The 13,694-nt window shown below is 40.5% G+C and overlaps 2 protein-coding genes across 2 annotated transcripts; one reads left to right on the top strand and one right to left on the bottom strand.

Moving 5' to 3' along the window:
* Window positions 1-8,163: 8,163 nt before the first annotated feature.
* BUD2 (Adenosylmethionine decarboxylase family protein) lies at window positions 8,164-9,570 on the top strand. The gene has a single exon (XM_089162136.1). It carries the CDS (start codon window positions 8,222-8,224, stop codon window positions 9,248-9,250), a length of 1,029 nt encoding a protein of 342 aa, XP_089018262.1. The 5' UTR covers window positions 8,164-8,221; the 3' UTR covers window positions 9,251-9,570.
* Window positions 9,571-12,849: 3,279 nt separating this feature from the next.
* LOC149010553 (putative carboxylesterase 5) lies at window positions 12,850-13,191 on the bottom strand. The gene has a single exon (XM_089162445.1). The coding sequence runs from the start codon at window positions 13,189-13,191 to the stop codon at window positions 12,850-12,852; it is 342 nt and encodes a 113-aa protein (XP_089018571.1).
* Window positions 13,192-13,694: the final 503 nt, after the last annotated feature.

Raw genomic sequence — 13,694 nt, 5'->3', positions numbered from 1 at the left:
TTTTTAAGGATCTTTGTTGACACCGGGGAGATGGTGAAAATATTAGATTTTTTTTTCCTTCCTTTTTCTAAGAGAATATATTCGTTGTGGGGGAGTGGGGACCCACCAAAAAGGAGGAAATAGATTTTAAGGGCCCCCTGTTGTTGTCCACTTGTCCATGTGTGGGGTATACGAGGAACAGGATGATGGAGACTCCCGCCTACTTGGCTGATGTTCGATGATGTCATCTTTTCAAGGATGATGTCAGCTTATTTGTAATTTTGAATGTATCCTAACCCCAAGAATTCTGTCATATCATACCAAACTAATAAGCATTGTATGAAATTCATCAAGCCAGTTTGTGTGCACTTGATTATATCCTCAGAAAGAGTATTGTCGTTAGTAAGGATCAAATCCATGACCTTTCCAAGAAATATGGATCTTATCACTCTACCAACCCTACATTAAAGGGTTCACTTTACTAATTCTGAGAAGTATGGATCTTATCCCTTTTCCTCTTCTTCTATTAATTCTGATCCAATCCGACCGTACATCTCCTTCCATCCCCCTCCAAAAAAAAAAACACACCTTTTTTGGGTTATGGTCCATTGAGTCAATCCAATTTGGCCCTAAAGTCTTTTTTTCCCATGACTCGAGACCAGGCTGAGCCAAACTTGGACTGTGACCCTTTGATCACCATATATTTAAAAGGGTTTACTTTATAATGTTTAGAGATAGACTTTTTCTTCTAAATGTATTGATTGAAGCATTAAGATATAATTATCTCGATTTCCATTCAATCAAAATACCATATATCTATAAGTAATCCAAATATTACAGTTTTATCATTAACTTGACATGGGATTAATTCTTTCTCTTCGTTGGTATTGTAAGATTGTAATAAGAAACCTCTCATATATAAATTTATAAGAATGTAAAAAATCCAATGCAGAGGTGGATGATGAGCAATTGTGTGTGGTGGTGACCACTGGTGGGGAAAAAATGCATATATATTGTGCGCATGGCAACAGTAGTTGAGATGTACATATTACTATGTTAGTGCTACACTGTGTAGTAGTGCTTACGGAAGGTAAGATAGCACTAGTGAGTATCTCTATCTGTAAGGAAGGTTCGAAATAGTTAAGTAATCCCCAACTCAACACGGAATTGTGCGCGCGTGCGACCAAGCAGGTGTGACGGCGAAACCCACTCGTAAGCCTTTCGAACGAATTCAATCATTCATTGTGTGTCGAGGAGATTCATTTATGTGTGTCAAAGGAGTTAGGGCACCTCCGACGGGTTCTCGATCGCACAAAACAGTGGGGCCCACGGATGAAATTTTAAATTTTTTTTTTATTTTTTTTCAAAAAGTATTTTTCACCATGGGCCCCACTGTTTTGTGTGGTCGGAAACCCGTCCCCGTCGGGGGAGCTGATCCGGACTCCATCTCCTGAAGGGACGTGGAGAGAGCAAAATCCTTAACCTAACGCTGCCAGAATAAATGATGTTAAACGATCCTAACATTAGAGTCCGGATCAGCTATCCGTCGGGGGAGCACTTTGTGATCCCCAGCAACTTTTCCACCATAAATGCAGGGGACCCAAGGGTTGGGTGATGGGATCTTTTTTTTTTTTTTTTTTTTTTAACCTGTGGGTCTTATAGAATTTGTGGTGGTAAAGCCGTCGGGGAGCAGTGCTCCCCTAACGGGGTGATGATCAGGATTCTTATATTGTGGGGTTGTAAATGTGAGTTTTGTAGGGCCAAATTGGGATAGGCTTGATACTTTTCTTTTCTTCACTTTGCTTCCTCGTTCCTTTTTCTAAGTTCATTTGGAGTCAACTAATCCACATTAAGAGAAGATTGAAGTGGAATCTAATTTTGTTGAAGGTTGAAACCTAATCTTGTTGATGTGGTCAAAGCTCAATAGCCTCTTGTAGAATATGCCAAAAAGCTTAGTATTGCTCACTAATGATAGTTTTGACTTAGCCAATGCAGAGTTGCTGTAGTGGTAAGATCTAAGAGGTGGTGGGTTCAACTTTCGTCGAAACAAATGTAATATTCTCAGCTCCCATATAATATAAAAAGCACATTTGTACCCAAAAAAATGATGACTTTTTTATTTTTTAAGGAGAAGTGTGGCATTGATTGATTAGAGGGAATTATATATGATAACAAGTTTAGGGATTTCAACAGTACTACATTAGAGTCGAGTTGATCAGGATTCTTAAAAACTTGGCTCTAAATGGCTTACACTAGTTCTGACCATGGTCACGATCTACACTAGCCTTGATGGTAGCGTTAAGCCTAGCCTTGAGCTTTCAAGGCCAAATCTCAAGGCTACTACTGCCGTTAGAAGAGGTGGAGGAAGTGTGGGTAGAGGAGTGTTGTGACTGGGTGAGTGAATCCAATGAAAGATTGAAATCAGTCACACACAAAGGAGAGAAGAAATGAGAGATTTGATAACGGAGTTTGGTCATGTACAACCTACATCTCCAGAACTCAATCCACTATGAAAAGAGAGTACAAACAATAGAAAATACCTGCCAAAGCTTCACTCAAACGTAGGTCCCTTAATGGAGACCTCGAAACTACAAAGAGTAGATCAAAATCGTTGGACAACCAAGAGAGAAAACCTAGAGTAAGAGAGAACCCCAGTTTGCACATCACAAGCATCAAAGCCCCAAATTACAGATTACCCGATGAAATGGACTAATGGTCTAATAATATAAACTTTGGTCCAATCCAAAGAAATTGTCGTTTGTTCAAGATGGACTAAGACCAAATAATAAACCAAGAGAACAAGTTAGGAGTCAAGAATGATTGCCAGATTTGAGGATTGGCACCTCCTAGAACAAGAGAGAGATAGAGATTGAATATTTTATTGATGATTTTTCCTCTGGTTACACAGTTCTTATAGCCCTCTAAGACTCTTCCCCGCAACAAACCAAAAAGTCATTTTCTAATCCCAATGGATATATCCCCTTGATTCCCCTACATATAATCCTGCAAATTGATCAGTCTCCTCTTCTCACGGCGAGGTCTTCCGGTGATTGGAGTAGCAGGTTGTGTCTGGTGAAGGCTGTCTACCTGTTTAGTTGTTGTGGTCCCTGCTGATATGGCATCAGGCGCCACCTCATTTGTTGTTGAACGGTCAACTGTAACATCAACTTCTCGATCCACAGGAACCTTGTCCTCAAGGTTCATTGACAGAAATAATTGTCAGAGTATTGCCGTATCTTCCCATGTCGTTTCCTCAGGTGGAAGACCCTCCCACTGAATTAAAACCTAGCTGATGACTTGATTTCCTTGTTTGAGCTTCCTTTGATTGAGAATGGCCAAGGGCTGTGGTAGTGCCTTATCTTCTGTTGGAAGGGGTGGCAATACAAGGGATGTCAAGTCACCCACAAATCTCTTCAGTAGTGAGACATGGAAGACTGGGTGAATTCGAGAGGTCTCTGGTAATTCCAAACGATAAGCAACATTGCCAATCCGCGCTTGAACTTGGAACGACCCGAAGTATTTTCGACCTAGTTTCTAGTGAACTTGTAGCACCATTGTACTCTATTGGTATGGACGGAGGAAAACAAGTACCCAATTCCCTTTTGTGAACTCCAGGTTTCTTCGTCGTCAATCAGTGAAGTGTTTCATGCTCTCCTGTGCTCGGTGAAGATTCACCTTTAGAGTTTGGAGGATTTGAGTACGATCTTGTAGTTCTGAGTCTATAGCCTGTTTGACGACATACCTGGGATGTATTGTGCCAAGGTGGGTGGTCGTCGGCCATATAGGGCCTCATACGACATCATATTACGGATGTTTGATATGTTGTGTTGTACCACAACTCTGCCAAGGGAAGGTAATTAGCCCATCATTTCGGATCATCAACAACATAACACCGGATGTACATCTCTACACATTTGTTCATCGCCTCCGTTTTGCCAGTCCAATTGTGGGTGATAAGCGCTGCCCATCGCCAAAGTTGTTCCATGTAGGTGAAAAAGCTCCTGCCAAAAAGTGCTAACGAACAAGGGGTCTCTGCGCTCACTAATGATCGAGGCACCCCATGAAGCCAAATTATCTCAGAGAAGAATACCACCAACCTTTTTGCTGGTGATGTGGCTTGGCATGGCACAAAATTTGTGTACTACCATCATGAGGATGACCGTTTTCCCTTGTGAATTGGGTAAGGCGGTAATGAAATCGAGAGAGACGCCTTCCCGTGCTCGTGTTGGACTAGGTAATGGCTAGAGAAGCCCTGCGGGAACCATGGTCGTTGCCTTCATCTATTGTCACACTAAGCATTCTGCAACATACCTTTTTACCTCTTGTCACATCTTCTTCCAGAACATATTTGATGCCACACGTTGGTAGGTGCGATGGAACTTGCTTGGTCGCCGATTGGGGATGCATGGAACTCGTTGAGAAATCGTTGTCGTAATGTGGATTTTTCAAGAATTACCAGTCGGTTAAAATAGGACCCCCTGTCGTGTGGAATACCTTGGGCTTGCCGTCGATTCTTCTACAAGATTTTGCCGAACGGTATGTAGTCACTCATCTTGGTTGATTTCCCTCCTTAAGATGTCGAGGAAATCAAACGAAGGTATGGAGAATGCAAAAAGGGTTAATGTGATATTCAACCTGGATAGCACGCCGGCAGCTAAGTTCTCTCGCCCTAGTTTGTATACAATATCAAATGCATACCCTAGGAGCTTCGAAAACCAATGTTGCTGTTCCGGCATTTAAATGAATTGAGTAGTAAGTTCTTCCAAGCTCCTTTGATTGGTAAGTATGGTGAACCGTTGGCATAAAAGGTATTGCCTCCATCGGTGTACTGCTTGAGTGATGGCATACATCTCATAGACATATGTTGAAGCTAGCAACATTTTAGGAGGGAGCTTCTTGCTAAAAATGAAATCGGTATTTTTTCTGAGACAAGACTGCCCCGATTCCTTCCCCGGAAGTGTATATTTCCACGGTGAATTCCTTGGAGAAGTTTGGAAGTGCTAGAAATGGTGCCGATGTTAGTGTCCCTTGTAATTTCTCAAATGCCTCTTGCACCAGCGGTGTTCAAATGAATGTCCAGATTCGAGGATTGACACCTCCTAGAACAAGAGAGAGATAGAGATTGAATATTTCATTGATATTTCTCCTCTGGTTACATATAATCCTTCAAATTGATATTTATCCCCCTGATTCCCCTACATATAATCCTTCAAATTGATCAATCTCCTCTTCTCACAGCGAGGTCTTCCAACAATTGGACCAATAGGCTATGTCTGGTGAAGGTTGTCTACCTGTTCAGTTGTTGTGGTCCCTCCTATGGTCCCAGTGGTCTCTGCTGATATGGCATCGGACGCCACCTCATATGTTGTTGAACGGTCAACCGTAACATCTGACCCTCCCAAGGAGACTAGTGCAATGACTAAAATTTACAGTTGAAGCTTAATTCAATTCATTGTTTATGGTCTTTTCCCTTCTTAAAAACTATTATTTCCATTACTGATTGGTGCAAAGTGAATCACATAGTAGGGGGAGATTTTGATTTTGTTACTTTTGGTGTAAAAGCATGGATGGGGATTTTGTTCCCTTGATTGAGTGTTTTGAGGCTTTTAATTAAGATTAGATTCGATAAACAGAGGTTACTTTTTCAATTAAGATTTGGAAGTGGTTGACCAGCATAAGAATGGTAGATTACAAGGTGACAGTAAGTGAAGTGAAACCCTTTTAAAAATTTCCTCCTTTCAATCTGTCATTGCTCCCTGGGTGTGGCTTAGCAAGGAAGGGGGGTTGGTGTTTGGGAACGCCTGGAATCCATGCTGTCGTTTGGATGCATGCGCAGGGCGCATGAAGCAGCCAAGAGGAGAGGAACTCATAATGACATTTCATGACCCACATCCTAAATCATTTCCATTGTGCTTAAATACCTACCATAAATTTTTTTTGGTTTCTTTTCTCTTAAACATACAATTTACCATCATTTTTCCCTTCCTCAATGGGTATATATTTTTTTCTTCAATTAAAGATATCATCATTCTATGGATAGAAAGATACAAATTAGAAGATTCGAATTGAGGAACTCCTGATAAAGTGCAGATGTTAATGTTTCTCATGCTACAAGAAACATAAGTAGGTGGAAATTTCTAGAGAAGCATGAGTCAAATGGATTCATATCATTTAGAATGTTCATCTCATCATTTATACCCGATCACCTTGTTGGCTTGTTCTCTTTTGGGTTGACAATTGGCAATCTTAGCCTATTCCATGTTTGCTATATAGAGGGAGAGTAGGATTCTAGGGTTTCATTTCAGCTCTTGTTTTGTTTATTTCATGTCAAATTGCAACTTTAGTTTTACTTTCGTCATCTGAAATGTCTATTCACTATTTACTTTACATATATTTACTATACCATCTTCTTAATCTAACATTTTGTGGGTTTTATATCTCTTCTCATGGGAAATGTTTTTTTAATTTGTATTTTTTGAAACATAGATCACAGTAGTTATTGAAATGGATCTAATGATCTATCATTTGCAGTTCAAAATATCATAATTACTTTGGTGGGAATCCTTTTGAACAAGTTACTCACAGGCTTGTCTCCAACATAGCATTTTAAGTATCCATCAAAACCAATACCAACATTTGTCTGGTCCTTGTCTCATATTCCTTGAATGAAATATCAATATTACAAGTCCAATAAATCGAAATTAATGATAAATATAGTATAGTAGCAAATATTAATGTTAATATGATAAATGTTTAATTATTAATTCTTAACCCTGTTACCGTTTGACCTAATTCTACTTCATGATTTTCAGACGCTTCTAATTCAATGTTCATGTGAACTATAGAGTTGTATAGGTAAAGAACTATTTACCAAAAATATGCATTAGACAGATATAGCTAGACGTGTACATACGATCTCTATCAATCTCCCTTTGCTTGTTAGAAAGTTCTTCTGTATCTTTCAAACATCCAAACGCCGTACACTACTAGAGAGAATATGCCAATTAAGTATATCCGTAAAATAATTTTTCATTCTTAAACACATTTCTTAAATAACCAACCCTATAAAAAAAAATTCATCTGATGTAACAATCTATCTTTTACAAAATAAGTTTGCAATAAAAGCTAGATGCTGATAAACACAAAAGACACAATGAGAGTTCCACCTACTCTAAAGACAACAAGACATACAAAGAGAAAGTGATGTCTATGCCTTTGAGTTCACACAGGGGCCTTCATAATTCAACTGTATGCTCATGAGTTTTGGCTGCCACACTTGCTATCCCTTTTTGAAACCAATGTTTATAATTTTTGGAGTAATTACTTTTATAGTACACCATCCTTATTTTTAACTTGTAAAATTATTCCGTTACTATATATGGTTATATATGGTTAAAGGAATATTTCCATATTTGTATTTTTTTAAGTTTTTTTGCTTTTACGAGAACGGACTTAACACAATAGTCGATAAACCAGAACTGCGTAGAAAAACCGCCCCGTGCTCTGCTTGTGCAGGAGCCTGTGATTCGAAATTTACCTTCATATTATTTTTGAACATGTCCAATCGAAGAACCCTAAATTCAAATGTCATAAATCATTTAAAGTATGTCAAAAGAGGCTGATGTGGCAAGAATTAGGAACACTTTGGACCCACCAACATTAGTTTGTATGATCAGCTTGCCTGTGATTCACCTAACAAATCCATATCCTTATAATTAGTACTAACTATACTCCAGTGGTAATCTACAGTCCTTCTTAATTACAAGGCACGTCTATATGGAATAAGTTGGTACGTCCAAATTCTCTAATCCTTCCTTCTGTTTCGAGTAATCTCTGAAAAAAAAAAATTCCAAATGAATTGTTTGTGGTCGTATTGTCTCTGTCTTTCTGTGTTCGATCAGTGATAATATACAGAAAATTAATCTGTCAAAAGAAAATATATTGAAGCTTCCACTAGAATACGCGTGGGGATGAATTACCGTTTTCCCGTTCCTGTCTCATGAAGATCTCACAAAAATAATAATCATCATCTCATTCATTTTGCTTGCAATCATTGTTCTTGGTTGCCTCACACGCATGCCAACCCTCTTCTCTCCTCTCTTCACCACTCTTCTCTGGCCTCTTTCATCTCTTCCCTTATAAATCTCTTCCACCCTTCTCCCACCTTAGACATCACTTCCTCAACAAGCTCTCAGTATCTTCTTCCTGTAACTCTTCTGTTCTCTCTTGTTTGGGTTCTTTCATGGCTCTTTCTGGGTTTGAAGGTTTTGAGAAACGCTTAGAATTGCAGTTTTCCGGTGATGATCCTGTGATAGGTTTTGGACTCCGACGACTCGATTTCGAATCACTTGAGGAAGTGTTAGACGCTGTGCAATGCACTGTGGTGTCGGCTGTTGGTAACCGTTACTTTGATGCCTATGTCTTATCAGAATCAAGCTTATTCGTTTACCCTACAAAGATCATCATCAAGACCTGTGGAACCACCCATCTTCTCAAATCAATCCTTCCACTCTTGTCTCATGCTCATCATATGGGTCTCAGTTTATGTGGGTGCAGATATTCTAGAGGTAACTTCATATTCCCTCAAGCCCAGCCATTTCCTCACACAAGCTTCAGAGATGAAGTTATGTACTTAGAACAGAGCTTGCCCAGTAATCTCTGTTACAGAAAAGCTCGTGTTATGCCTTCTAAGCTTGCATCACAGTACACTTGGCATGTTTACTCTGCAAGTGATGAAAACCATGTAATTGTGGATCAAATGCCTGAGATGTTCACCATCGAGGTGTGCATGACGGAGCTCGATCGTGTTCTTGCTAGGAAATTTTACCGGCGATCTGGAGATGGTAACGCCGGCGACATTGCCGGAAGAGAGATGACTGCATTGACAGGCATCGGAGACATCAACCCTGATGCGGTTGTGTGTGATTTCGCATTTGATCCATGTGGGTATTCCATGAATGGCATGGATGGGACCCGCTATTCCACGATACACGTGACACCAGAGGATGGGTACAGCTATGCAAGCTTCGAGTGTGTGGGGTCCACCGACGATGACAGGGAAGAAATCGGCGAAATGTTGAAGAAGGTGGTACAAATATTCCGGCCGGCGACGATGTCGGTGTCGATAACCACATGTGCGAGCCAAGACGTCTGGACACGTGTCAAGAATGCTCTTGAACCACTTGGATTGTGTTGTCGAGGTTGTGTGGTGGACGAGTTTCCGGCGGCTGGCAGTGTGGTGTTCCAAACGTATATGTCTCGCCGGAAGTAAGCCGGAAAAAATGGTGATTGTATAAGGTAGATAGTGGATGGATGGAAATTCAGGGAGAAAAAGGAGGGAGTAGGTCATTAGGGTTTAGATGTGAAATTCTTGTTGGGTATGAAGATGGAAGAGTGAGATCATGGATGACAGATGATGATGACGACGATGTGGAGTTACGGCATGAATGGATATCATGGCTTGACATGAAAGATAAAATGGAATAGCAAGGTGGGTTCTTCATGATAATGCACCCCACTTAGGTCTGTCACGCCAGAGATTTTTGAGGACTTAGAGAGAGATGTTTAGTGGGAGGAAGTGCAGCTGTTCAATGGTGTTTTTATTTATTTTTTCTTTTTTTTTCTTTCTTTTTTTTCTTTCTTCTTTCCTCTTACTCCCTCCCTTATCTCTTTTGTCTTATAAAAAAGGTTAAACATGGTATACTCCTCTGTTTCTTTTTTGTTCTCTTCTGTTTGTCATTTTTCTTCTCTCTCACACATTCATGTTCTTTCAAAACTTTCACGCTTGTTAGGTGATCAAATCTGGAGTAGTACTCTGAAACCATAATCAATCTCTGCTTCTGGGTCTCATGATTCATCATATGGAAGGACCACATTCAAGGTTTCCAGACTGGGATCAAATGGAAATTGTTTGAGATTGATTCTGATTCTGGCCAATCCATAAAACTATTTCTGGGTTTTGTGAGGAATTGGGCACTTTCCAACTGATCTAGATCTCAAGATGGATTGGAATTGACCAAATCTTCGATTCCCTGTTATGAATCATTAGTCTCTGAACTGGGTTTGAATTTTGAAATCATTTCCAGAAGTGGGTCTTAGATATTACTACAGCCTTTGCATTATAAACCATGCTTAAACATGCTTGTGGTTTCCTAATTCCAAGACAGATATAGATTTTGTTGATTAGATTATGCTTCAGATACAGTTGTTAATGAATGACATTGTCGAAGGGTTGCCCTCTAATATCTGGAAATAATTTTGTTAAAAATGATGAACATTAAGCCATATCATGAGTCTCTCAGGCACTCTTTCCTACCCAACATATGAGACCCCATACACAAACATGCGACACCACTGGGAATGTCTCCATTGGTTTTGGTTTGATGTGAGAGAGATTTCATCAAACATCAGCTTGTGTGCAGTCTGTATTTACTTAGGACCACCAGAAAAGATGTTTTCATCCTTTTGAAGTGAAAATAATTTCACCCTTGTTGATGCCTTTGATTGCATTCATGGTCCCTGTATTTTTACAGGACCACATAAAACTTGAATATGGTTCCTCATCCTCTACTGTTAAGGATGGAGGATCTCCATTCATGAAATTCCATGAGACAACACCTATTTCCAACCGGACCTTGTTTGGGAGTAGCGCCGTTCCCAGCATTCACATTAATGGTCCAAATTAAGTGAAGACGAACTTTGAATCCGTACCGTGGACTGCTTGGAGCAGCACTGCTCTCAAGCATTTTCCTTTTGCAACCATAGGGTCATAAATCTCTTCAACAACTATGGGATCATTGCATTGTCCCTAGCAAGAGTTGAGAGAAACCCAACCTATTATGGGCTAGTTTTCAAAGCACACATGAAGCCCATAAATTATTTTGAGGCCTTTGACTTGGAGATTCAGACATGCGTGCTAGGTTCCAGAGGCTGGGCCTTGCATCTCTCATCCTTGAAACCTGCAACCAAAAAAACTAGTTATGAACTGAACCCTAATGGTGAGAGGTGATGTTGGGAGAGAACCACAAGAATTAGCCTAAAGTGTACAAGCAAACTACATCAGTCTTCCTCAAGCTTAAATGGGTAGAACTTTAACCTTAACATCCTCAGCCTTTTCAAGAAAACTATTGGCATTTCAATTGTGATTGACATGTCTTGGCAAGTGAGTTTTGTACCTTTAGATTTGAAGCACTCCTTTGATTCATTTAGTTTCAGTTACTTCTTTTTTTTTTGGTAAAAAGTTTTTGTTACTTCTCATGGTCCACTAAATGTTGTTGTGAATAAGCCTCTAGATTTGTGTGGTCGCTTTAGTTACGAACTGTTTGGCCTTTGACTAATTCATGACTTCTAGAACTATGTTAGACATACTGAACTGCTTGTGATAGTTTTTCTTAACAATGATTATTTTTCCTACCTGTTATAGCAAATTTTACCTAGTACAGGAGCTTGATCTTGACAAGCGATTGGACCAGGTGGTTTGTGTTTGATCAGGTGAATGTTGGTCCAAGAGGCTCAACCTTGGGCCTAGGAACAAGCTCGGCAAGTTCATGGTTCTTATTCGATCCAGTGATGTTGGCTCGGGGGCTCAACGTTGGACGTCAAGAACAAGCTCGTGCTGTTAATGTCGTGGACTAGGATAACCAACAAATGGGCACCAAGAAAAAAAAAAATTTGGACGAAATTTTTTGGCAGATCAGTATAATAAGTAGGATTCTTATCAATGCTTGGGATTTCCCCACAGTGCCCTGGTTGACAAGATGTAATATGTTGATCTGCCGCCATATTTGCTTCGAGTGGTGCACTTATTCGGTGCCTGTCTCAGGATGATAATGCTTGCTATTATTCTAGCTATTCAACTCGAACCTCTAAAGCCCCAACTTTCAGGTGGTGTTTTTATTAAATTTGACTTAAATGTCAATGATGGCTTCTCAACCACCCTAATTGGTGCATAGAATTGTTTGCTCTTGTGAACGAGTTAACCCATCAAGTCATGGTTAGACCCAATTTACCAAGGGATTACATTTGATGACGACATTAGCCCCCCGCCCCCAAAAAAAAAATGAACGTAACAAGAGAAGCATTCTAAAACCAAGGTATAGACTATGGGGGTTCGGACTAGAGCCAAAACCCTAGCCTTGTAGAGGCTTGAGCAATCAACAATGGCATTGATGGTTGACTCTAGGGCTTTTTATTTACGCCTTAGAAGTCGAAGGCTTGAGAATCCTCCACTACTTGAGACCACTAGTCATGAATCAAAGAAACAACAAAACCCACTACAACCTAGAGATAAAGAGAAGGAAATTGCCAAATCAAGCCCAACCCCTGAGTCTTCAATGAGTTTAGGTTGGCTGTAGATTTTGGAAATTCTTGCTTTGTTGCTTTGGTGAGTTGTTTGAAAAATGAAGGGGAGTTCTCAATCAGGAGTAACCCCCAATTGTAGTCGATGAGGTCTCTCAAGATAGCAACGACAATAACAATGATGGGAGGGGGGGGGGTATAGAGGCTTATGGAGAGAATGTTTTAAACAACAAAGGAAGAGAGAGTCGGGTATTTCTCCATTTATGTGTTAATCTCAAAATGCAAGGGAGGTTGCAGTCATGGAAGGTAGTGGGTGATTTCTAGTAAGGTGTAGGAAGAAGATGGGTGAAGTTCCTACCTAAGAGTTGGATATGGAATGAGACACAAGCGAAATTTAGTAAATTGATATTAGGATGATATTTTGGTCATTTATTTTGAAACTTAACTCAAACTAAATGAATCTGTAATTGGCGTGAATTACAAGCAAGGTTCGGCATGTTCGGGCGACTTTTGGTTTAGACATGTTGCCATCGCCGTTTCTCCTCTTTAAATACCCGAAGTTTTTTCTTCTTCTTATTCCATAGAGACAGCAACAACATTTCCTTCAGCAACTATGGAGTTTAAGAGACGGTGATATTTGGAAGTGAAGGGAGAACCAACAATGAAGGCTCCGCCATGAAAGTAGATGAGGAGGGGAAGCTTGTTGTCAATTTGAGTGAGTTTAGGGAGGAAGAGACGAGCAGAAATACCTGAGTTTGGTAATACAACATCTTTGCATGAAACACCAGTTTGAGGATCGACGGCGGCTGGAACAAAATCAGTAGATACAAGCCTTTCTACGCGGCCACCTTTGTATACATGAATATGTGGAAGGTATTCATAGTCTACCTTGTTCTCAGGCTCGCTTGATTCCATTACAGAGTTGCAGGCACAAAAGAGGAAGTGGGGGAGAGATAGGAAGAAGGAAGAAAAAAAGCTTGGAGTGATTCAACTCGGTGGGGGAATCTGGACATTTTGCTGTCTCCGTCTCTCTTTCGCTTCGTCAATGGCTGAATCGCAGTCTCGACAACTCCCCTGCAACGGTGACGGCATCTGCATGTTGTGTCGAAAATCGCCTTCAGACGACGATAAGCTCTTCTGCAACACCTGTGCTACTCCTTGGCACCTCAACTGTCTTTCCGTTCGTCCAGAAACCCTAGCATCTGCTGTACAATGGGAATGTCCAGACTGCTTTTCGACCTCCGACGGTATTCCAGCACCGATCGTTGGATTTTCTATCTTATCCGGCGATGCTTGGAACTTCGAGGGACTGATCACTGCGATTCGAGCAATCGAAGCAGATGAATCGTTGACAGAGCAAGAAAATCGCTGACGCTTGGTTAATTCGGTGTCTCTGGGGGGTGTCGTGTCGCCCCCCA

The sequence above is a fragment of the Hakea prostrata genome, chromosome 7, assembly GCF_041222555.1.
Source record: "Hakea prostrata isolate BN-2017 chromosome 7, UWA_Hpros_2, whole genome shotgun sequence".
NCBI lineage: Eukaryota > Viridiplantae > Streptophyta > Magnoliopsida > Proteales > Proteaceae > Hakea > Hakea prostrata.
Note: the sequence above shows the minus strand (reverse complement) of the source record. Positions and strands in the feature narration are given on the sequence as shown.